Source organism: Tachyglossus aculeatus, chromosome X4 (assembly GCF_015852505.1).
Source record: "Tachyglossus aculeatus isolate mTacAcu1 chromosome X4, mTacAcu1.pri, whole genome shotgun sequence".
Lineage (NCBI taxonomy): Eukaryota > Metazoa > Chordata > Mammalia > Monotremata > Tachyglossidae > Tachyglossus > Tachyglossus aculeatus.
In genome coordinates, this window is record NC_052098.1 from 27,983,725 (window position 1) to 28,010,326 (window position 26,602).

Sequence of the window (26,602 nt, forward strand, 5' to 3'; positions counted from 1 at the left end):
GGTTTGAAGATGGGGAGAGTACTGCACATCTGATATGAAGGGAGAGGTTGTCATAGGCTAGGAAGAAGATCAGCATGGTAGCAGTTTGGATGGAGGGGATTTTCGTTATGTTGTGAAGGTAGAACTGACAGGATTTTGTACCAGATTGAATATGCAGATTGAACGAGAGAGGAGTTGAGGATAATGCCAAGGTTACTAGCTTGTGAGAGAGGAAGGATGATGGCACGTAGTATGCTCTTAACAAATACCATAATTATATTGCTAAATTCATGGATTTTTTTTATTGGAATTCTGGACTAGATCCTTGAAGCTGAGTACATCTGTTCACCTTGCTTCAAACCATACTTTAGCTGATGCTTTAAATAGGGTTTGGCTCTAATGGACAAGAATGCATTAAGCAGACTCGAATGTTTTGAACTGCCTTGTTTCATCTAATTCATTTGTAGCCATCAATCAATCATATTTATTGAGCACTTACCATGTGCAGAGCACTGAACTAAGTGCTTGAGAGAATACAATATAACAGACACATTCCCTGTTCAAAACGAGCTTCCAGTGTAGGGTACAATATAACAGAATTGGTAGACAGGTTCCCTGCTCACAATGAGTTTACAGCCTGGAGGGGGAAACAGATGTTAATATAGATGTTACAAATATGTACATAAGTGCTATGGGGCTGAGGGAGGGGTGAATAAAAGAATGAAATCCAAGTACAACGTGACAGAAGGGAGTGGGAGAAGAGGAAATGAGGGCTTAGGCAAGGTCTCTTGGATACTTGCCTTCAGTATGAAGAGTAATTGTCTCTCAGATCCAATGAGGGAAGGCGAGAAGGCATTTCAGGCCAAAGGCAAGACATGGACAAGAAGTTGGCAGTGAGATAGATGAAATTAAGGTAAAGAGAGTAGGTTGGCATGTTAGGAGTGAAGTGTGTGGGCTGTATGACCTTGAGCAAGCCACTTCACTTCTTTGGGCTTCAGTGACCTCATATGTAAAATGGGGGTGAAGACCGTGAACCCCATGTGACTGGGACTGTGTCCAACCTGATTACCTTGTATCTATCCCAGTGCTTAGAACAGTACTTGGCACATAGTAAGCACTTAACAAATGCCATTATTAGTATTATTGTAGTAGGAGGGCAGTGAGGTAAGGTGCGAGGGGGCAAGGTGATTGAGTGCTTTAAAGCCGACGGTAAGGAATTTCTGTTTGATGTGGAGGTGGATGGGCAACCACTGGAGGTTCTTGAGGAGTGGGGAAACATGGATTGAACATTTTTCTTGAAAAATTATCCAGGCAGCAGAGACAGGAGGCAGGGGATCAAGATGGGATAGGATAAGTGCTTAGATTAATATGGTAGTAGTTTGGATGGAGAGGAAAGGGTGGATTTTCTTCTGCAGTTATCCTTAAAATGCTTAGAAATTGAAATTTAATTTGGAAGAACCTTTAAGGAAAGAAATCTTTCAGCTAAAAATACCAGATATCTTCATTAAATTTGCTTATGAAAATTTTCATCTTAGAGCCTAGAAAATATTGGGCAATTAAATCTGTGCTTTAGGCAATATAATCATCATCATTATCAATAGCAAATATTGAACACCCACTGTATGAACTAGCAGCACTACTGAAGTAGTGGAATGCACTTGGGAAACACAGTAAAAGTAAAAGACTTTGCCCTTGCCCTCAGGAGCTTACAGTCTAATGATGCATATAGGGATGACACCTTGATACAAACTGTCAAATATACAATAGGTCATAGAGCAAGAGTTAGAGATAAATGATAAAATACATGAAACAGGTTTTTTTTCTTCTTCATGGTATTTAAGAGCTTACTATGTGCCAGGCACTGAACTAAGCATTTGAATAAAAATAATGATAAATAAGCAAATGTGAGGGCTCACAGTATATGTTAATGCTAATCAGTAAGTACTGGTAATTATCTATGTGGACACATTCATTCATTAAATCATATTTATTGAGCGCTTATTGTATGCAGAGCACTGTACAAGTCGGCAACATATAGAGACAGTCCCAACCCAACAATGGGCTCACAGCCTAATAGGGGGAGACATTGCCAGAGACATTGAAAGTTACTTAGGAAATCATTTCTCTCATATGGCTGCTTCAGTCAGGAGGAAGAGCAAGGATAGTAAATCATATGTCAGGATCAAATAGTTAAATAAATAATTGAATGTACACATGTTTTTTCAGGCCAGGAATAAAATGTATTAAGTGTCAAGAGTAACTACTTGTTTGTCATGACTTAGGGTGCTGTGAGTTGAACCAGAAGCCTTCCTAGAGAAGATTTGTATTTAATGGAATTTTTCATAACCCTGAAGCTTGTCTCTTCCAATAAGATTTAGAAATAAACATAGTGTAAGGTAGTGGTAGATTAAATGAGTGAACTCCTGCAGTTCACTGTACAGTAATTGTTCCTCTTTCAGCACTTTAACATGAGAACCAATTGTAACTATGACAGTGCATGTGTGTTTCTGTGTAGAAACTTTCATTCAGTCATATTTATTGAGTGCTTACTGTGTGCAGAGCACTGTACTAAGAGCTTGGAAAGTACAATTGAGCAATGAAGAGTGACAATCCCTGCCCGCACAGGGCTTACAGTCTAGAAGGGGGAGACAGACATCAAAACAAGTAAACAGGCATCAATATAAATAAATATAATTTTATATATATTTATATATATATACACACACCCAGTGGTGCTGTGGGGTGGGGGGAGAGCAAATAGAGTGAATCGAGGTGACGCAGAAGGGAGGAAAAAGGGGGCTTAGTCTGGGAAGGCCTCTTGGAAGAGGTGAGTCCTCAGGAGGGCTTTGAAGTGGGGGAATGTGATTGGTGGATTTGAGGATGGAGGGTGTTCCATGCCAGTGGTGGGACATGGGCCAGGGGTCGACGGCGGGACAGGCGAGATCAAGGCTCAGTGAGAAGGTTAACAGTAGAGGAGTGGAGTGTGCGGGCTGGGATGTAGGAGAGAAGCAAGATGAGGTAAGAAGGGGCAAGGTGATGGAGAGCTTTGAAGCCAATAGTGAGTAGTACTCCAAACCTGCAGACTCAGGGCGGCAGAGGCAACGTGGACTGAGGAAAAAAGGAAGAAGGAGAAAGATCAAAAGTCATTTTCCTAGGCACCTGGAAAGAAAAGAGAAACACCAGCAGAGGGGAAAAACTATCATTTCAGAACCTTTGGAAGGCGGAAGAGGAGAGCTGACAGAACCAAATGCTGAAAGATTTCAAAGACAAGATGAAAAGAGAAGGCAGAAGGCACACCCACAGGGATTATGCTATGGGAATCTTGCATATGAAGTTGCTGTGAATGACTCCAAGACATTTTTGCAGTGATTTGGATCTCAAAGATAACAGGGAATGATGTAAACTTTAGGAGAGCTGCAATTGAAAATTTGCTTTGGAAGAAATATGTGTAGAAGCAAATTGAGAACTATTGGCTGGACTTTGCAGTAACATAAGCAGGCCAAGGATAAAACCCTCCTACACTTTTAGAAATGAAATGTTTGCTAGAGAAGATATAAGTTAATGGCAAAAGTGATACAGCCCTATCTGCCAACCTGATTAGCTGGGGTCTACCCCGGCACCTAGCACAATACCTGACACATAGTAAGTGCTTAACAATACTAGGAAAAAAAGTGACCACCCCTTCACATGCCACTGCTGTTCCCCAAACCCTTAAGTCATTTAAAGAACTGCCCTTTTAGATGTGAACCATTTAACAAAGTTCTTTTTTCCCCTAGTGGTATGTAAGTAGCAACTTGTGACAAGCACTGTTCTAAGCACTGACAGGCACAAGTTAATCAAGATGGACACAGTCCCCATCCCACATGGGGCTCACAGTCTAAGTAGGAAGGGCAATAGGAATTGAATCCTCATTTTACAGTTGGGTAACTGAGGCCCAGGGAAGTTGTGACTTGCCCAAGGTCACACAGTAGGAAAGAGGTGGTGCCAGTATTAGAACCTAGGTCCTCTGACTCCCATGCCCATGTTCTTTCCACTAACCATGCTGCTTCCCAACTTGTCTGTAAAAACATCTTTATACTGCCTTGCAAACTAGCAGGGACCTGGAGACCCAGAGCAATGGAGACACTCTACCTTACTATCCTGCAGGCCACTAGTGTTAGGTGGTTTCTAGTCACTGCCTCCAGATGCAATTCTACTTTGATGAAAGTCCTAGATTGAGAAACTTCATGTTTTGGGTGCGTGTTATGTGTGTTCTGTTATTTGTTACTTAAACTGTTAGCCCCACGTGGGCCAGGGACTCTGGCTGACCTGAAAAACTTGTACCTACTCCAGTGATTAGAAAGTGCTTGACACATAGTCAACAGATCAAGGAATTATCATAATCGTTATTGCCATTGTGTGAATTGCTCCTGGCTGAGCTGCTTAGGTCTACGGTTATTCCAAGCGTTCCTGCAAATCTCCAAGTTGACTCAGTTCACCTTGAATATGCCTGCTTAAACTTGGATGAAACATTAAATGCAGCAGTGTGAAAATGGCGTTTGGACTCTGGTACCTTTCCTATTGCCATTGTTTCAGGTACAGCAGACCAGAAGAAGCTGAGAGATGTAAAATGCAGATTTGGATTCCTTTATTACTCCGACTAGGAAAAAGGCTTGGGAGATTCGGACACCTTCTTTGGGGTCCAAACGTTTCATATCATTCACAAATACATTAAATCACCTTTAACTCTGTTTAAAAGCTTAATTTTGTTATCTTTTTCTAGGTATCTGGAGATCAAAGCCAGGGAGCTGTCTTCCTACGTGAATTCACTCTGATTCGAAGAGAGAGCCTCCATGAAGACTTCTTATCCGATATCCTGAGTAGTCACAAAACTGAAGATCCGGTACAGTTCCTAGTTTATTTTGTTCATACAAATGCAGCCTCAAGATATTTATATTGTGCAAAAGTGAAAATATTTGTCTTTTTGCAGTTCAGGAAATGACACCGAAAAGTTCTTAGAACAGTAAATTCACCTAATGGTGGCAATTTCACCTATGCCTATGCAGTGAAAGGTGATTTGATGTGAAAATTTACTTGGTGATGAGAAGGTGATTTGCATACAAAGTAGCTGACTATATGACAGTAATTTGAAAGAGAAAAGAAAGGGGGGTGGTGGTGGTGGAGTGTGTGTGTGTGTGTGTGTGTGTGTGTGTGTGTGACAATAATTTGAAAGAGAAAAGGAAGGGTGTGTGTGTGTGTGTTACCTAACTGCAAAATGGGGATTAAGACTGTGAGCCTCATGTGGGACAGAGACAATGTCCAACTCGATTTTACCCCAGTGCTTAGTACAATGCCTGGCGCATAGTAAAAACTTAACAAATACCACAATTGTTAAAGAGCACGGGACCTGGGTTCTAATTCCAGCTCTGCTGTGTGAACTTGGGCAACTTAATTTCTCTGTGCCTCAGTTCTTCTGTTCTCCCTCCTATTGAGACTATGAGCCCCATGTGGGGCAGGGACTATGTCAAACCTCATTAACTTGTATTTACCCAGCACTTAGAACAGTGTTTGATACATAGTAGGTACTTTACAGATACCATTTAAAAAAAATAAAAGGGATGCCAGATCAAGTCTGTTAGCTAGGCATGAAAAAGATTGTATAATAGACCTTCAGTTTGGTCTACATTGTAAAACTATATTAATGTTCCACTCTTAGTCTCCTAAAAAACACGCTAGCCTTTTTCATTTGATTCCTTGCCTCTTTTGATATCCTTATTTCATTGGACAGCATGCTGCCTCCATGGCAGAATTCACTTATAGGGATCCTTGTGTATGGGTAATATTTGCCAAATGCAGCCTGTTAACCTCAGTCTTCTTTTAAAACTACTTGTCAATCTATAGTACTCTGCTGATTCTGAGCAGTGGTTCATAATGATTTGTGTGTTATCTTGTGTGTGCACTTCCGGAGTACGGTCATATAGGAATATACATGTTCCCCCTGAGTGATTCAAGGATTTTTGATGATGTTTACAGTCTGTTAAATTGTCACAATTTCCTGGAGAGTATGAATCATCTCCTAGCACAAGCTTCCAGATTCAGTGTTATCTTCTTGAGCATATTTGCATAAAAGAGGCTGAATTAGACTAGATGTGGTTCAACAATTTGCTTTACTCTGTTGGTGATGAGGAAGAATTATAGCAGGGCCCTGACACAATCAAGCCAAATTTATCAGAAAAGCCAAACTTTTAGTAATTGCTAGAGTCCAGGCCTACTGAAGGTGTTATGTGTTAAAGTCTATGAACACCATGCAGAGACCCTGATGTTCCAGACCCATCTTCTTTAAATGATGTGCAGCAAAGATTATATTTGCTGTGCCTTGCTGTGGTTTCAAACTGCATTGTGATTGTGAGATTACATGGTTAAAGATGTCCTTCAGTAGTCAGTCCAGGAGGAATCTGGCTAGGTCCTTGTCAACAATGGAGAACAGTAAGACCCCATGATAATTTCTGCAGTCAACTCTTTTTCCCTGTCTTCTTTTGGTATTTTGGGGGATATTATTTATGCATGTAAATGCAGTAATCCAGGTGGGATTGAATGAGTGATTGTATTAACATAGTAGTATTTGGGATGGAGAGGAAAGGGCAGATTTTAGTGATGTTGTGAAGGTGGAACAAACAGGATTTAGTGATGGATTGAATATGTGGGTTGAATGAGAGAGGAGTCAAAGTTCATTCATTCATTCAATCATATTTATTGAACACTTACTATGTGCAGATCACTGTACTAAGCGCTTGGAAAGCAGCAACAAATAGAGACAATCCCTACCCAACAATGAGCTCGTGGGACCAGAAGGATGGTGGTGCCATCTACAGTGATGGGGAAGTTAGCAGGAGGATAGGGTTTGGGTGGGAAGATAAGAAACTCTGTTTTGGATATGTTAAGTCTCAGGTGATGGGAGAACATCCAAGTAGAGATGTCTTGAAGGCGGGAGGAGATACAAGACTGGAAAGAGGGGGAGAGAGATCAGGGCTGCAGATGTAGATTTGGGTATCATCCACATAGAGGTGGTAGGTGAAGCCATGGGAGTGAATGAGTTCTCCAAGGGAGTGAACGTCGATGGAGAAGAGGGGGCAGAGGAGGAGCTTGTGAAGGAGAATGAGAATAAATGGCCAGAGAGATAAGAGGAGAACCAGGAGAGGGCAGAGTCAGAGAGGCCAAGATTGGATAATTCTTCCAGGAGAAGGGGGTGGCCCACAGTGTTGAAGGCAGCTGAAAGGTCGAGGAAGATTAGGATGGAATAGAGGCTGTTGGATTTGCTGAGAAGGAGATCATTGGTGATCTTTGAGAGAAGTGATGGGGATGGAAGCCAGATTGGAGGGGGTGCAAGGAGACTAATGTAGTCAAACTAGGATATGAGAAGTGGCTGCAGTTTGGATCAAGAGGAAGGGGTGGATCCTGGAAATGTTGTGGAGGAAGAACTGGCACAATTCTGTGACACATTGAATATGGGGGTTGAAAGAGAGGGGACATTTCATCTCTTCCAGTTGTTTGTGCCCAGGTGCTTAATTGGGAACAGATCAGCTGTGGACATAACAAGAGTGGGGGCAGTTTGCTCTATCATCTCATATGCGAACATGTGGTTCTGACAGGAGAAAACCCAAACATATTTTGCATATGCTACCTATTTTGTTCTGCTATAGGGATTTATGAAAGTTTTATTAACAGTTGTTTGGGGGACCTGCATAACTCACTCATGATTCTACCACTCATGGGTAATAGTAATTTCAAATTCCTGGAAATACAAATTTTATATAAGTCCACCCTGTCTGATATTTTTTGGGTTCTCCGTAAGAACATTATTGTGGACCAAACCAAACATGTCATTATGATGGCATTTTATAAACAGGACTTAGTGAAACTCAAAATTCATGGTTGATAGGCACTCTCTAATCCAACAGGCATCAGAAAGATATAGAGAAGTCAACAAATGAAAAAAGTGAATTGAGGCAGGAGCATTTAACAACTGGTAATTTTGTTTGCCTTGGGAGCATTAAGGCCAACAATCAGTGATATTTCAATCAATCTGGTATTTATTGAGCACTCACTGAGTGCAGAGCACTGAACTAAGCACTTGGGAGAATACAATAGAGTTGGTAGACAGTGAGTTTACAGTCTAGAGGAGGATATGTACATAAGTGCTGTGAGGTGGAGGGTGGGGTGAATACCAAAAGCCCAAAGGACATAGATCCAAGTGCACATGCATAGACAACACAGAGGGAAAGGTGGGGGTAGGGGAAGAGAGCTTAATCGGGGAAGGCTTCCTGCAGATGTGACCTTAATAATGCTTTGAGGCTGGGGAGTGTAGTGGTCTGGCATTTGTCGAGGGTGGGGTAGGGGGATTGCCAGGCCCAAGGGAAAATGTGGGAAGGGGTTTAGTGGCAAGATAGATGAGATCAGGGCACACTGAGCAAGCTGGCACTAGAGGAGTGAAGTGTGCAGGCTGGGCTATACTAGGGAAACTGAGGTATGGTAGGAGTGAATGGTAAGAAGTTTCTGTTTGTGGAAGTGAATGAGAAACCACTGTAGATTCTTGAGGAGTAGGGAGAAATGGACTGAACTTTTTTCAGAAAAATGATGTGGGCAGCAGAGTGAAGTATGGACTGGAGTGGATGCCATAGTCAAGGCAGAATAAGGATAAAGTGCTTGGATCAGCATAGCAGTTCGGGTGGAAAGGAATGGTTAGGTTTTAGCCTATCTTGAGAAGGTGGAACCAACAGGATTTGGTGACAGATTAAATATGCCGGTTGAATGAGAAGAGTCGAGGACATAGCCAAGGTTATAGGCTTGTGAGATAGGGAGGATAGTAGTATTATAAAAGGGGGAGATGGGGGAGTATAGGGATAGGTACATAAGTGTTGTGGGGCTGATGGCGGGATAAACATCAAGTGCTTAATGGATATAGGTCCAAGTGCACAGGCTATGTAGAAGGGAGGGCAGTTAGGGAAAATAAGGGCCTAGAATAGGTTGAGAAGTAGTGTTGGCTAGTGGAAAGAGCACATGCCTGAGTCCTAGTCCAAGCTCCACCATTTGTCTGCTGTAGGACCTTGGACAAGCAACTTAACTTCTCTGGGCCTCAGTGACTTCATCTGTAAAATGGGGATTAAGACTGTGGGACATGGAATTTGTCCAACTTGATTGTCTTGTATCTACCCCAGTGCTTAATATAGTGCCTGGCACATAGTAAGTGCTTAACAAATACCTTTTTTTTTAAAAAAAAAAAAAGGTCTCTTGGAGATATGATTTTTAGGAGGCTTTTGAAGGTGGGGAGAGTGGTGGTCTGTCGGATATGAAGGGGGAGGGATTTCCAGGCCAGAGGGAGGACGTGGTTGGTGGCAAGACAGTAGAGCTTGAGGTACAGTGAGTGAGTAGGTTGGTATGAGAGAAGTGAAGTTTGCAGGCTGAGTTATAGGAGATGATCAGTGAGGTGTAAGGTAAGAGGGGAATGCTGATGGTAAGGAGTTGCTGTTTGCAGAAGTGGATGAGCAGCCATTGAAGGTTCTTAATGAGTGGGGAAACATGAGCTGAACAGATTTTCAGAAAAATGAACTGGGCAGGAGAGCCAATTATGGACTGGAGAGGGGAGAAACGGGAGATAGGAAGATCAACAAGGAGGCTGATGCAGTAATTAAGGTTGGATAGGATAAGTGCTTGGACCAGTGTGGAAGCAGTTAGGATGGAGAAGAAAGAGTGCATAAACCTTATCAGTCACAAAATCTAATCACTGCTTCACAGTATGTCCAGAATCCACCCCTTCCCTACATCCAAACTGCCACCATGCTGGTTCAAGTACTTGTCCTTTCCTGACGTGACTACTCTATCATCCAGACCTCCCTGCATCGTCTCTCCCCTCTCCAGTCCATACTTCATTCTGCTGCCTGAATCATTTTTCTAAATTATCATTTTGCACATATCTCCCCACTACTTAAGGACCTTCAGTGGTTGTCCACTCTTCTCTGCATCAAGCAAAAATTCCTGGACATTTATCTAATGCATTCAGTTTGCTTTCTTCCCCCTACTTATTCACTTCTCTCCCACCACATTCCAGATGGCACACTTATTTCCTCTCAAGCCAACCAGTGTAAATATGAAGATATCTCTTAATAAGAACCAACAGGAAAAGCCAGAAAGGCAATGAGAGGTTGTCCACTGTGATTTCTGTTGTGGCAAGGCAGCCTTGCCCAAGAAGGTCAGAGGGCACCAATTGTTTTTAGAAGCAGACTGAAATCTCAGTGGTCTTGAGAACAATCAGGAGAGGCTTTGGGGAAAGTTAAGGAGAAATCTTAGGTGGGGTGTGGCAAAATAAAATTTTCCCTGGATTTGGCTTATGTGCTCATGGTTTATTTTGTTTAATCTACCAATATGGAAAAACATGAATGCTTTGTTAGAAAAGTGATGAATGAAGTAATTCTAGGGATTTTTTTTAAGCTGAGTAGAATTTCAGCCCCCGTAACCACTAAATGATTGTGTAACCTGGCAGGCCTGTTGAAGCTAGACTATTAATGTGCACAATTTGCCAGGCTCTATGGGCAAAACTAGTACTATATAGACATATGCAATGTGCATGTCTTAGGTATGTATATGTACACGTATATGGAATGATACTGAAATGATACATGTGTATGTGTATATATGTGTGTATACAAGTACATATTTCAGTATCATTTTATATATACACATATATATGCACACATCTACTTAAACATGATGATGATGATGTGCCAAATGGCACAGCTGTTTCTTCAACCCTGTCCTTACCCTGAATTTCCCATCACTGTAGACAGCACCACCATCATTCCTTTCTCACAAGCCTGTAATTTTGGCATTACCCTTAATTCCTCTCTCTCATATTCACTATCCATTACTGAATCTAAATCCTGTTGTTTCCACCTTTACAGCATTGCAAAAATCCATCCTTTGACACCCAAATCTACCTCACTCATCCTGACTTCTCTCTTTCTTCGCAGTCTTGTTTCTCCTCCTGCCTCCAGGATATCTCTACTCGAAAATCTCAGCAACCCACCAAGTTGTGTCCATAGCTGAACTCATCTTCCCTCACAAACCCTGTCTTCCCTCCGACTTTCCATCATTGACACGACAAACCTCTGTCTCACAAGCCCACAGCCTTGGCAGTATCCTCGGCTTCTCTCTCTTTCTTTCAACCCAGACATCCAGTCATTCACCAAATCTTGTCCTTTCTTCAAACCATATCCAGAATCCATCCTCCTTCCCCATCCAAACGGCCACCATGCTGTTCCAAGCACTTGTTATATCAGATATGACCATGGCATAAGTCCCCTCACTGACCTTCCTCCTTCAGTCTCTCCCCTCTCCAAATCATGCTTCACTTTGCTGACTGTATAATTTTTCTAACACACCATTCTGCACACATCTCCCCACACCTCAAAAGCCTCCGATGGTTGTCCATCTCTCACCACACAAAGCAGAAACGCTTGACTATCAGCTTCAAGCCCTATCCTCCCTACACCCCAGACTGCATGCTTCTCTCTTTAATGCCAACCTATGTACCTTGCTCTCTTCTCTTGCCATAGACCTCTGGCTCATACTGTGCCTTCTGTTTGGAATTCCCTTCACCCTGAACATCTGGCACACCACTTCTCTCCCCAGCTTCAAAGCTCTACTGATGACTAGTTCTGAGTAATTGCTAATCACTCCACTTTATTTCCCCCTCTTTTGTGTCACCTATGGACTTGAGTCCTCACCACACTGCTTAAATATTTCAGCACTCACCCCATAGCATTTAGGTTTATATCTTTAAACTCTGTTGCCTCTATCCTTGATGTATTTTAGTGATTGTTTCCCCTGCTAGATTTAAGCTCCTAAAGGACACGGATCATGTTCATTAACTCTATTGTACTCTCCTAAGTGTTTAGTAGAGTGTTCTGCACCCAGTAAATGCTCAATAAATATCATTGATTGGTCGATTGATTGGTGGGGAAGGTAGAGGAGGGGAAACACTTCTGCTCCTGGATTCAAGTGCTGCAGGCTCAGACCTTGCATTGCTCCCTCTTGAGGTGAGGTGAAAATGGGTTGTGACATCAGATAAACGTCCCTTCAGTGATTATGGTAAAGGATGGACCAAAATTGCTTCATTCGTTTTTGGTGTAAATTTGCTCCTTAGAGATGCCAAGGCTCTGCCCAGAGGAGCTGGGTATCCAGTGAACATCCTGGAGCTCTGCTTACAGTCCCTACTGCTAAACCTGGGAAGTCCAGGCACACATTAAAATTGCCACCCCCTGCTCTGCACCCCTCTCAATCTGGCCTGGCCCAGGCTCCCCTACTTTGCAGCCCTAGAAGGTGGGTACCACAAAGTGCAGAAGCAGCTGGGACAGAGTAGGGTGGTGGTGGCAGGGGAAGTAGCAGCAGGAGCAGTAAGGTCCCCAGTGGGACCCAGAAGCATTTGAACTGGAGAAAAATAGAGGGATGGTGAGTGGACTGGGTAAAACGGGGGCAGGGGAGTTCAGGATATAGGGTAGGGGCAGAACAAAACTAAAGGTTTTACTGTATCTACCTCCGACCTTGGTACAAAGTGTACATTTAATAAATATCACAATTATTAGCTTATTGTTCTGTTTGAGATAGTAGCTAGTGTTGCCACTCCCCCATCCTTGCAGGTATGGGGTGGGGGCACACCTGGGTTTATGTACATCAAAAGAATTGGGGTTTAACAGCTTGAGTTCATCACTTCTGAGATTCTTAGAGCAGCCAAATTCACTGTGTTGATAGGAAGCTACTCCATTCATCCCCTTGGTTGGATGGACCATTGATCTAGAGTATAAGGTCATCCGTGGGCTGGGAACATGTCTAATAATAATAATAATAATGGCTTTTGTTAAGCGCTTACTATGTGCAAAGCACTGTTCTAAGTGCTGGGGGGGATACAAGGTGATCAAGTTGTCCCACGTGGGGCTCACAGTCTTAATCCCCATTTTACAAATGAGGTAACTGAGGCCCAGAGAAGTTGTTACTTGCCCAAAGTCACACAGCTGACAAGTAGCGGAGCTGGGATTAGAACCCATGACCTGGCTCCCGAGCCCATGCTCTTTCCACTGAGCCACACTGCTTCTAACACTGTTATAAATGGACTCTCCCAAGCACTTAATACAAGGCTCTGTTCACAGTATATGCTCAGTAAATATCCTTGATTGATTTGTCACAGTGTGCCATTTCTTATTTGTTTAGCTTTAGTTAGATATGCAAATGACACCCAAATTTGGGCTTGGAATGCTTAGTGAAAAAGGAATAATTTGAACTAATTAAGAAACAGATATATTTCTCTGCCATGGCAAAAGAGATCTTGCTGTGATAACTAGTGCACAGGAATCTCCATATAACTAAACCACCTCTATAACTGCACATTTCTCAGAAATCTCATGGATCACTGTATGGGATTTCAATCCAACTTAATTGTTTTGACCCTAGGAATAGTTTTCTTCAGGTAAGATCCCCTGGGTGGTGGTAGGTGGAAATGTCACATTATAGGAGAGTTGTCAATCAGATTATTTCTTTCCCAGACAAAATGTTCAAAAACAGGCACTGGAACAAGTTTTCCTGCCTTAAGGGCTTGAATTTGAGGAAGAAGTTTTAAAAGAGCTTTGAGTATACAAAATTTGAAGTGAACACTTGATAGTACATGCAATTGGATTTTTAAGTGTAGTTCACACTTTGCACCCTCCATTGTCCTTTTATGGATTGTGGTGTTGATGTATGAGGGCTCAAATCACTACAGGACCAAATGTTGAAGGGGAATTTAATAGACAGGTTTGAAAATATGACCTGTTAGTGTGGTTGGTTAGTGTTTTGACTGTTCCAAGTTTCTGTGAGCACTTTCGTACTTTATGGATTACATAGTCCTCAAACTATGAATGAGCATGCTTGTGGAAACTATAAAAACATAATGAGGAAATTGTTAAGTAAGGCTGCTCCACTACAGTCCTTCGTATGATTCTTGGGATTGGCACAATAGAAAAGCATCAGCTCTCCTTGACTCTTCATAAATGATGAGGCAAGAACTGAAATGGGAACTTGGCTAGATAGCTGTGGTTGAAAAACTAATTCAATTATATGCGTGTAGTCTGGGTCATGAGGATAAAATTCACTTCCTAATATTTCCTAGTGGTTATAATTTCCATTGAATATTGGAAACAGATTGGAGTAGCCATGTAGTATGAATACCATCGGGAAAAGGGAAGAAGGTTCTTGGAAAATTGTAGGATAAACACTTTGGTTCAGCTATGGGTCATGGTACAGGAGTAGTATTGTCATCACCACTTGATGCAAACCAGGCACGCGATGGCCTGGTTACTGATGGGGCGCCTGCCCTATCCTTCCCCAAAGGTAGGCTGCCTATTCTGTCACTCAGAGCAGGCTCCAACAGGCTCTCTGCTTAGTGCTATTATCCATCCACCTATCACCCCCAGAATTAGAGCTCCATGGCCACTTGAGTGCCAGAGGTGCTACCGCTGGGATTATGAGAAGCGGCGTGGCCTGATGGAATGGGCACAGGACTGGGAATCAGGAGACCCGGGCTCTAATCCCAGCTCTGCCGCTTGCTTGCTGTGAGGCTGGGGCAAGTCGCTTAACTTCTCTGGAACTCAGTTTTCTTATCTGTAAAATGGGGATTTAATACCTATTCTCCTTCCACCTTCAGAGTGTGATGCCCATGTGAGGCAGGAACTGTGGCTGATCTGATTAGATTGTATCAACCCCAGCCCTTGGCACACAGAAAGCATTTGATAAATACCACAATTATTAGTTTATCATTATGTTTGAGCTAGTAACTAGCACTGCCACTCCTCCATCCATATGCCTACCATCATCTCTCAGGAATTCTCCGGAAATCTGGGGACTCTCATCAGGGTTTAGGCATCGAGCAGAGCAACATAAGGTACAATTCAAGGACCCTTACTTGATTCGCTTGAGTTCTACTGACATTTGTATCTTCCTACTGACATTTGATTCAAGGGACAACAATCAATCAACATTTCCCATATAGATTGTGGATCTTTTGTTTTTAATTTGCTTTAAAATTATTATATTTGTTTGTAATCATTACCACCTCTCCATGAAGTAGACCATGCAGAGTTTGTGCCAGGCTTACATCATTCATTTTCACATTGAAATGCTCTCTTGAGGTGGTAAGGAACATTGCTTTTTATTAAGAAAGTACGCACACACACACACAAACACACACACACACACACACACACATCACAGAGGGAGACGAACCACAATGCCATGATTACTTTTAATTAGAGGAGTTTGTACAGATATTTAAAGCATATGTTCCCAATGTCAAAGCTAATGTGATGTAATAAGACAAATCTTTCTCGTTTTCCCTCCAGATGATTCCATATGGAGTTAGTAAATTTATGGCTTGCTTTGACACGGATGGGATCTTTATTAAAAATTGGATTGAGGTTCTTTGCATTTCTTTGCCTATTTACTATATGGCTGCTTTTTGAAATCATAAGGGTCCTTGAAACAGCATATGGGAACTTTGTTTTTATTTGATGAGGAGCTCAAATCATATACTTAGAACTACTCATTAATAACTGTAACTTCTGTGAATCCTGGACACTTCCTGATATTAATAAATGGGAAGCAGCATGGCCTAGTGGAAAGCATGGGCCTGGGAGTCAGAGGACTTGGGCTCAAAGCCAGCTCTGTCATTTTCCCACTGTGACCTTGGGCAAGGCTCCTAACTTCTCTGTGCCTCAGTTTCCTCATTGGTAAAATGAGGATTCAATACCTGTTTTCCCTCAAACTTAGTTTGTGAGCCTCGTGTGGGACAGGGACTGTTTCTGACCTGATTACATAGAATCTACCCCAGTACATAGTACAGTGCCTGTCACATGGTAATTGATCAACGAATACACTTTAAAAAAATAAAAGCATGTTAAAAGTAACATGAAAAATGTATGGCTCTATATAAAATGCAATTACTCCTATCAGTCAGTAAGACCTTATCAGAAACCTGAGAAGGAGTAATTTGCATCCTGCAGAAATTGCAGAATTTCAGATGTACTTTGTACCTTCTAAGTGTTTTCTGCAATGTGTGCAAATGATGTCTTTTGTTTTTGTATAAATGTGTAATCCTTGTAACCAGAGGCTGGAAGCAAGGAAGGATGGAATGCCTTACTCTGCTGGGCTTACTTTGTGTAGAGGACTGTACTAAGCACTTGGGAGAGGACAATACAGGTGGTAAACATGATCCCTGCCCTCAAGGACCTTATAGTTTAATGGCATATGTCCAGTAAGCCTAAATCAATCAATTAGTGGTATTTATTGAGCTCTTACTGCAGGCAGAGCACTGTAATAAGCCCTAGGGAAAGTACAATACGACAGAGCCAGCAGACATGTTCCCTGCTCACAAGGAGCTTAGAGTCTAGAGTGGAAGACAGACATTAATATAAATAAATTGGGTTATTAATGTACTTGTTAGGTGCTGTGAGGCTGATGGTGGGGTGAGTATCAAGTGCTTAATGGGTATTTATATTAATGCCTGTCTCCCCCTCTAGACTGGTAAGCTCATTAGGGGCAGGGAATGTGACTGCTTATTGTTACATTGTACTCTTCAAGCACTTAGTACAGTGCTCTGCACACAGTAAGTGCTCAATAAATATGATTGAATGAATACAAATCCAAGTGCAGAGATGACTCAGAAGGGAGAGGAAGTATGGGAAATGAGGGCTTAGCTCTGCTCTCCCCAACCCCGCAGACTTGCAGAAGGGCTGGGGGAGAGAGGGTAGGATGGTGAAAGAGGGAGAGATGTGGGCCTGACAGGTGGACAAGGGTGGGGGAAGGAGGACAGGAGATCAGTGCTCTGCACACAGTAAGCACTCAATAAATACGATTGAATGAATCTGCTGGAACCAACACTGGCTGAGTTGAATCCTCTGGGTGGGCTGGGCAGACCCCACCTGACCTTGAGAAAATCAAAGTTGCTTTCCATCCCACACTCGGTAAACCCTACACACAACCAAAGATTTTCATTGGCAAAACAAGGCTCCAGCAATTTTAGCTCTGCTGTCTTCACATCAGAGGATTGGAAGTTTCTGCTTACCTCCTTATTCTTGTGGTGATCTTCACTATTCAGTTTCTTGATCAAGGGAAAGGAAACTGTCATTATGTGCTTTAAAAAATTAGCATTAGCATGAGGAAAATATATTTAAAATGTGATTTGAGCAGACTCAAAGTAACCTATGCATTAAGATCTTATTTTTGGATAAGATAAGAATATAAGATAACGTTTTTCTGAAAGGAGTTGATCTTATAATGAAATCTCCCTGTTGCTTTGTTTTCATACATTGTCTAAGAAAATGAAAGGCACTTTCATTATGCAAGAAATAATTCCTAAACATAATAGATGCTGACAGAAATGACAGGCTTTTGAGTTTGTTTGAATTAAATCCAAAAAAACCCACCATTCCATTTGCTGCAAAATGTCTTGTTTTTCAGAACCATTGGAAAACTGTCTGAAAGCTTACAACAACTTTGGAATAAAATACTTGTTAACCACAGGGGGAAAAAAAGTAGATATGCTTAAGGCATTTTTGGTTCATAATAGAATTTCCTCCTACTATTTTCCTAGAATAAATCCCTAAATATTTTTGCATCCCTTTATTGCAGAGATAAAACTCTTGCTGCCTAAAGCAATAATGCCACAGGTTAAACAGCATAGCCTAGTGGCAAGAGCATGGGACTGGGAACCAGGAGCCTGTGTTCTAGCTCCAGTTCTGCCCTGACTTGCTGCATGGCCTGGGACAAATCACTTAACCTCCCTAGAGGTTTCCTCATTTGTAAAATGGGAATGAGATTGATTATGAGCCCCTGATAGGACAGGGATTGTCTGATAGCAAAACTTTGTGTCTAACTCAGCACTTAGCACACAAACACTTAATGAATGTCATAATTATTATAAAGCCCTTTTGCTGGTGAATTCACTCCATCAGACTATGTCCATAAAGTACAAAATGAAATAGATTGCTGATCTATTTGGTTAAGTGGGCCGAACACCAGCCCCAACTGATGTCAAATTTTACCTATCCCCAGAATCCTTGCCCGTGTAAGTTCCAACCAGCAGCAGGGCATCTGGGTAATTTGCCCAGCCTTCTGAATGGCAATAAATCAACCAGAAAACATGGATATCATTTCAGCCCAGTACATTAGGAAACATATCTTGCTACTGAATGAAAATCTGACCATTCACTTAGCTGCTTATGGGGTAAATAATAATAATAATAATAATAATAATGGTATTTGTTAAGCGCTTACTATGTACCAAGCAGTGTTCTAAACCCTGGGGTAGATACAAGGTAATTAGGTTGTCCCACCTGGGGCTCACAGTCTTAATCCCCATTTTACAGATGAGGTAACTGAGACACAGAGAAGTTAAGTGACTTGCCCAAAGTCACACAGCTTACAAGTGGCAGAGCTGGGATTAGAACCTGCGACCTCTGACTCCGAAGACCGGGCTCTTTCCACTAACCCACATACTTTCTCGTACCATTTCAGGAAAGGTTTGAAGCCTAGGAGTGATGTGGTTTAGTAGATTTGAGTGAGGAGATAGTTCATGCATGGGTGAAGGTGTGGAAGATGTATTGGAGATGGGAGAGAGCCACCAGCAAGATAGTTGCACTAGGTTAGTGGTTTAGTAGAAGGAGTATGGACTGGGAGTTATGAGGCCTGGATTTTGTAAGCCCTTCTCTACCACTCTTTTTTAATGGTATTTGTTAAGCTCTTACTATGTGCCAGGCACTGTGCTAAGCACAGGGGTGAGGTACAAGCTAATCAGGTTGGACACAGTCCATGTCTCATGTGAGGATCACAGTCTTAATCCCCATGTTACAGATGAGGTAATTGAAGCACAAAGTAGTTGTGACTTGCCCAATGTCACAGAGCTGACAATTGGTAGAGTCAGGATTAGAACCCAGGTCCTCTGACTCCCAGGCCCGTGCTCTTGAAGCAATTGATCAGTCGTATTTATTGAGCACTTACTGTTTGCAGAGTGCTGTACTAAGCACTTGGAAGAGAACAGTATAACAGAGTTGGTAGGTATGTTCCCTGCTCACAATGAGCTTACAGACTAGAGAGGGCAACAGACATTAATATAAATTTAAAAAATTAAATTCTATGTACAATGGACCTGAGGGAGGGTTGAATAAAGGGTGTAAATCCTAGTGAAAGGACAATGCAGAAAGGACTGGGAAGAGAAAATGAGGGCTTAGTTGGGGAAGACCTCTGGGAGATGTGATTTTAATAAGACTTTGAAAGTGAGGAGAGTGAACATCTGTCAGGTATGAAGAGGGAGGGAGTTCCAGGCAAGACATGGATGAGGGGTCAGCGGTGAGATAGACGAGATCAAGGTACAGTGCGTAGGTTGGCATTAGAGGAAATGAAGTATGCGAGCTGGGTTGTAATAGGAAAGTAGCGAGGTAAGGTAGGAGGGGCAAGGTGATTGAATGCTTAAAGATTGAAGGTAAGGAGTTTCTGCTTGATGTGGAGGTAGATGGGCAGCCAGTGTAGGTTCTTGAGGAGTGAGGAAACAAGAACTGAACAGTTTTGTTGAAAAATGGCCCAGACAGCAGAGTGAAGTATGGCCTGAAGTTGGGGGAGACAAGAGGCAGGGAGGTCAGTGAGGAGGCTGTTACAGTAATCAAGGTGGGATAGGATAAGTGCTTGGATTGACATGGTAGCAGTTTGGATGGAGACGGAAGGGCAGATTTTATTGTTGTGAGGCTTGAACCGATGGGATTTGGTGATAGATTGAATGTGTGGGTTGAATGAGAGAGATGAGTTGAAGATAACACCAAGGTTATGGGCCTTTGAGACAGGTAGGGTGGTGGTGCTGCCTACCGTGATAGGAAAGTCAGGGGAAAGAAGGTGGTGCTATCCTCTTTTCTGCTTTGCACTAGGCTACACTTCTTCACTTGCCTGCTGGTTGACCCCAAGCAAGTTATTTAGCTTCTCTGTATTTGTTTCCTTTTCTGTAAAATGAGGATTCAATACCTGTTCTCCCTCCCATTTAGAATGAGAGCCTCATGTGGGACCAGAACGGTGTCCAATTTAATTATCTTTTCTCTACCCCAGTACAGTGCTTGGCACGTAATGAGAAATACCACACTTATTATCTATTGATGCCGTTCATGTCTGAATAAATGCTGAACAATCATACCCAAAATCCAGAGATAGATCATGCCCAAATTACCCACATCAGACTGTAAGCTCCTCAAGGGCAGGAACCAGGTCTTTAACTTCTATTGCATTTTCTCTAAGCTTCTTGTATAGTGCTCTGTACATAGCATATGCTCAGAAAAAGTCATGTGCTTTTGGAATGTTCTTTATAATTGGGAAGCAGCATACTACTGGGGCAAAAAGAGCTCCCCACTAGCCCCCAGCTTGGAATCACAATCCACACCCTCTACTCCAACACTTGTCCAGCTCTTTTGGCTGGAGCAGTAGTAACATAGACCTGACGGAAAAGTTCTACTAGAGAAGGTTCCATGTTGCCATTGCCTCCTCATCCAGCACAGTGCTCTGCTTAAGGAATGGCTCAGAATGTACATGAATGACATGCTCACTCACTAAACACCTCCCTTCACCCATTCTCCCAGGACTTCCTTTAGATTTGCCTGTGAATAGAGGCTTTTATTTCCCTAGCATGTAATGGAACAAGATCTGGAGATAACTTGGAAGTGAATTGTCAGTTCCAACTTTGGGAGCAAAAGAGAACCCCTGCAAGTCAGATGAATTGTGAAAATTGTTTGCAAGGCTTGTCAATTAACTGTCAGAAATGTTTTGTGTGTGTGTGCTTTAAATCTTCCACAATCCCCTGGTCAGGGATTAGTATTTTGAAGTAAGGTATGCCAACAAATTCATTGCAATTTTCACACATCTAAGTTTACTGATTAACAGGCATGTTTTCACAAGACTAGTTTATGAGGGATATTTTTTCCTGTTTACCAGTCAGGATGTCTGGAACTCTTATTAATAATAATGATGATGGCATTTGTTAAGCGCTTACTATGTGCAAAGCACTGTTCTAAGCGCTGGGGAGGATACAAGGTGATCAGGTTGTTCCACATGGGGCTCACAGTCTTCATCCCCATTTTACAGATGAGGTAACTGAGGCTTAAAGAAGTTAAGTGACTTGCCCAAAGTCACACAGCAGACACGTGGCAGAGTCGGGATTTGAACCCATGACCTCTGACTCCCAAGTCCGTGCTCTTTCCTCTAAGCCACGCTGCTTCTCACCTTAGTTTTTTGCAGCACTCCCTTCAATCATGATACCAATATATTTTGGCTTAGAATGGTATTAGTCTCAGGAGCTTAAGAAAACTTGCCTTGATCCTGTGTATGAGGCAAGGACATGTTTATTCTTTTTAGAAAAAGACCAAAAAAAAAATGAAGCATATTTGGCAAAATACAATTCATGGTCTAGTGGAAGAGCATTAGTTTGGGAGTCAGAGGACCTGGGTTCTAATCCTAGCTCTGCCACTTGTCTGCTGGGTGACTTTTGGCTAGTCACTTAACATCTCTGTGCCTCAGTTTCCTCACCTGTAAAATTAGGATTCAATATCAGTCTTCCCTCCTTTTTAGACTGTGAGCTCCATTTGGGACAGAGTCAATGTCCAACCTGCTTATCTTGTATCGACTCCAGCATTTAGTACAGTGCTTGGCACTTAAGTGCTTAATACAAACCTCAGTGATTATTTATTTATTTAAAAAAAGTTTTACTATTCCCAAGCTAGGCACCTTTCTTTTTTTTCCAAACCCTTTTCTGAGCAGCCTTCTGAAAGGCAGCCTTTAATATTTTATATTTCTGAGCAGCCTTCTGAAAGGCAGTCTTAAAATTTTATATTATACATTATTCAGTAGTTAGTGAAAAAGTTAGGTAATTTGTTATGTGTTTTCTTGATCTACCAAAAAGTGCCTCATGAACTTAATCCCATGGAGCACTGCACTAAGTGCTTATTTGAAAAGTGCAATAAAGTTCCAAGGATCTTACAGTCTATTCGACAGCAGTACAGTTTGTTGAATGAAAGATGACGGTTGAAACTTTCCTGAATAAACCTTTCCTCATCATTGTCAGAATGACTGTGAAGTAGCTCCTGTTCCACTTCTATGCACCATACTTGAGGATATGATTAGGGATCAGATCTGAAGTCAGATTATGCTTCTGAATCACCAGGAAACTTCCGGCTCTTCCTAATTACAAGCATCGTCAAAAGCCTTTGAGACAGTCATCCAGGAACTGCTCTATACTGTTGACTATATCCTTAAGGCACATACACAAGAATGTATTCAAATGATTATGAATCACTTTGCAGATTCAGCATGGCATCATTAACTGACAATAAACCTGAAGAAAACTGAAGGTATGCACCAGCAACACCAGGGGAACCCTACTCACAAAACAAATTTACATCAGCAATGTTGTCTCCAATTTCTGCCACATAGGCAGTGAAAATCAATCATCGGCATTTACTAAATGCTTTCTCTGTGCACTTGGGAGAGTATGATATGATGGTTGACGTGATTCCTGCTGACAAGGAGCTTACCGTCTACAGGGGGAGACAGACATTTAAATGAATCGAAGATAGGGGATGTGTGGTAATCATGCATGATAAACAAAGTAGTAAGTAGAGTAAAAAAAAAACAAAAAACACCAACATGATTTGGGGGAGATTGACAGAAATTGGCAACAATTGGCTCCCTGTCAAGGTGACGATCTATAAAGCCACAGTGATGTCTGACTTTATGGCTGTGCGACCCTGAACTACTATAGAAGACACGTCCAGATTCTCAGCTTCACCAGGACTATCTAAAAACCATATGGTGTAGCAAATAGGTCAGATTTTTCACATTTATTCTTGGTGTTCATTTAGGAAAGGCTGCAGAGTGGTTACACATTTCTATTTATCATCTTCAAAAATCAAGGACAGCTATGTATTTTCATGTTAATGATTACATACCAGCTTTTGTATTCTTCCTGCTTAAATTTCTCAGTGTAGCCTGTTTTTTGTATTCATCTGCTAGACAGCAAGGTCATAGTCTGAGCCATTCCCTTTATGAATAAGCACTAGTAGTCCTGAGGGATAAAATAGTATATAAAGAGAAGCAGCAGAGAAACACTATGACCTAGTGGAAAGAGCACATGAATGGCAGTCAGAGAACCTGGGTTCTAATCCCAGGTTTGCCACTTGTCTGCTGTGTGACCCCTTGAACACCTCACTTAACTTCTCTGTGCCTCAGTTCCGTCATCTGTAAAATGGGGATTAAATCCTACTCCTACTTAGATTATGATCCCCTTATGTACAGGGACTGTGTCCAACCTGATTATCTTTTGAGTATCCAGCAGAGTGAAGTTTGGACTGGAGTGGGAAGACACCAGAGGAAGGGAGGTCAGCAAGGAGGCTGATGCAGTAGTCAAGGAAGGACAGGATAAGTGCTTAAATTAACATGGTAATAGTTGTTAAGGTAGAACCATCTGGATTTGGTGACAGATTGAATTTGTAGGTTGAATGAGGGAGATCTGCAATGATTTCCTTCCCTATTGGTATTCTTTCACAGGAACATTCTTATTTCATTAGCCTCTTGTAATTTTATGAAGTTGTTAATGGAGTTGCAAACATCCTGTTTCTTTCTTGGATCTGTCTTACATAATTGAGACAGCCATATGGCCTGGAAGTGTTCTCTGGAGGACTGGAATGCAAAAGAATCTGAATTCTAATCTTGAGTTTTGCCATGGGGTTGTTGGGTGACTTTAGGTCAGTCCATTACCGTCTGCAAGGTTGTTTCTTCTATGCTATGGAAAAATACTCTCTTAGTTCATTGGATGATGATTTATAAACAGTTTTGATTACTTCACTTTCAAATTGGTGTCCTAGAAAGAGGAAGTAAAACTTAAAGCAACTTCAAGCATAGCTGCTTTTTTAAATGGTGGGGATCTGTGTGTTTTGGAGAAGTATTGGAATTCTATTTACTTAGTCATTTAGTTGTTAGATGTGTAATTACAAATTTTGCTACTCAGGAAAACATTTCTCCTGCAGACTTGAATGAGGAAGGGAATGATTGTAAGAAGGAGTCACATAGGGAAGGAACTAAAGTCTTTGTCTTTATTAAGGGGAAATAATTTGGCACATTTTGAGCCTAACCTTATTCCATATCTTTAACATGTTTTCATTTTTCATGGCAGAAAAAATAACACAAAGTATGTCAAAGGAATTGCACAGCCCATTTCAACTCTCCCTTGGTCTTCCTCCCTATCCTAACTTGGTAAATAGGCCAATTTTCAATTAGACCTCCTCCCAGAGAAATCTACATTTATATTCCCAAGGACACTCATATAATATTTGTAGAGGGACATCTTTTTCTTTTGTTTTATTTGGGCTAAATATCACAAGAGGCTAGTAATTGTTAGCTTTCCCGTTGTATGCGTTACCATAGAACAAAGTGTATGTAACTAGATACTATTCTTCAAAAGATGTATGTTACTTGGAAAGAGACATTACCATCAGAGCACAGGGGGTTTTGCATGAGTCTCACCACTCCACCCTCCCTCCCTGCAAGACTCTCATTTGCATCTTGGTTTCTCAATGGGGGATCTGCTTAGATTACATTCAATTATACTAGGCCAACTATGCATCCCTGATTTACCCTACTGGCAGTGGGAATGTATTAAACAGAGTTCTGACCTGGCCAGCCATAGTATCATGAAATAATCTCAGAACTCTGCAGGGCCACCCAATTAGCTAAGTAATTTCCAAAGTCCAGATCTACTGATAGCATCGAATGCTTTGGTATGTTCTATGAAAACTGGATAGAGGTCTTGTTGCTGTTTCCTGCATTTTTCCTGTAACCGAAGTACAACAAAGTTCATGTTCACTGCACAGCACTGTGGTCTGTAGCCACAGTGTGATTCTGGGAGTGTTCACTTGTGGATAACCTTTAGTAGTTGATGCAGGAGTACTCTAGCTAGGATCTTGTTGATGATGGAAAGTGATGATATGCCTTGATAGTTACTGCACTCCGATCTTTCACCTTGCTTCCTGAAGATTGTAATGATGGTTACATCTTTTGAAATCCGGTGGAATTTCTTCATTGGTCCATATACATTTAGGAAGCACTTGTGAAGTGTTTAAGCAGGTTGTCTCCTCCATGCTTGTAGATCTCAGCTGGTATGTTACTGGGCCCAGATGTTTTTCCATTTTTCATAGCTCTTCTGTGGCGACTTCCCCTCTAGTTGGGACAAGTGCACTGTCTTCACCCATTAGATTTTGTACGTTTTGCAGGGACCTGTGTTCAGTAGTAGAAAGTGTGTTGTGGAGAAAGCTGATGCACTCTTGCCATCTCCTTAGAAGTTCCTCCTTGTTTATGATGAGACTGGAGCCACCTTTACTCTTTAGAAGTACTGTAATGGCATGAATGGCACAATATGTCCAATTTTTAGTTTCAGGATCGACTACATAGTTCTGGATCTCTTACACTTTAGCATCCTACCACCTGTCACACGTGATTCTTAATTTGATTTGCAAGTCGTGATGCAGGTTTCTGAAAGCCCCACTTCTATCTGAGTTCTTGGGGGCCACAAGACACTGCCGGGGAAATTGGTTTTTCACACAAATAAGCCTTTTATCTATGAGTCATTTGCAGCAAAGTAATCTTAGTGACTACTCTTGGCTGGGTCCAATGTCTTGACAGCTGCCTGGAATACAGCATCACAGAGAAACGCCCATTCATTTTGGGTCCTTATTAATATTGCCACATTGAGTCTAGTCTGTAATATGTTCTAAACATTTTTACTTCCCTATTGAATTTTCTAACAGCTGAACAATTGTTACCTCATTGTGCTGTACACTAAGGTTTATAATAATAATAATAATGATAATAATAATAATGATGGCATTTATTAAGCGCTTACTATGTGCAAAGTACTGTTCTAAGCGCCGGGGAGGTTACAAGGTGATAAGGTTGTCCCACGGGGGGCTTACAGCCTTAATCCCCATTTTACCAATGAGGTAACTGAGGCACAGAGAAGTTAAGTGACTTGCCCAAAGTCACACAGCTGACAATTCCTGGAGCCTGGATTTGAACCCATGACCTCTGACTCCAAAGCCCCTGATCCTTCCACTGAACCACACTGCTTATAAAGTATATCAGCACATGCACAGAAATACTATTGATAGTGTGCTGAAAAATTGTGAATTTCTCAAAATGAAGGTTTAAAAACATTTGATTCTTTCAGAGTTGCTCGAGGTCCTTGTTGAAGGGGAGATATTCTCAGGTTTGTGTGTATATCTCTGCTATTTATCAGCAATGGCTTTAAACATTTTCCTGATCCTATCTTTCTGAAGCACCATGCCTTCTATTTAAGGGTAAATTTTGCACCCATACAGTTGGTATAGTCATATTGAAAAATGTTACATCATAACCTGGAATTAGATTATTCATACATGGATAGTATTCATCAATTATGCTATTTAAAGGTTTTTTTTTTTTTAGCTTAACATAATTTTATCCCTTTCATTTCACACAGACTACATATCAGATTGTGGAACTACAG

General features: G+C 41.6%; 1 protein-coding gene across 1 annotated transcript in view; it reads left to right on the top strand.

Annotated features, from left to right (window-relative positions):
• The window catches only part of ADAMTSL1 (ADAMTS like 1), a 714,148-nt gene that overhangs the window by 167,113 nt on the left and 520,433 nt on the right, over positions 1-26,602 (top strand). The window contains exon 2 of the mRNA XM_038769612.1: positions 4,742-4,861. Within this exon, the coding sequence (XP_038625540.1) occupies positions 4,742-4,861 (120 nt within the window). The remainder of the gene's footprint in view (positions 1-4,741; positions 4,862-26,602) is intronic.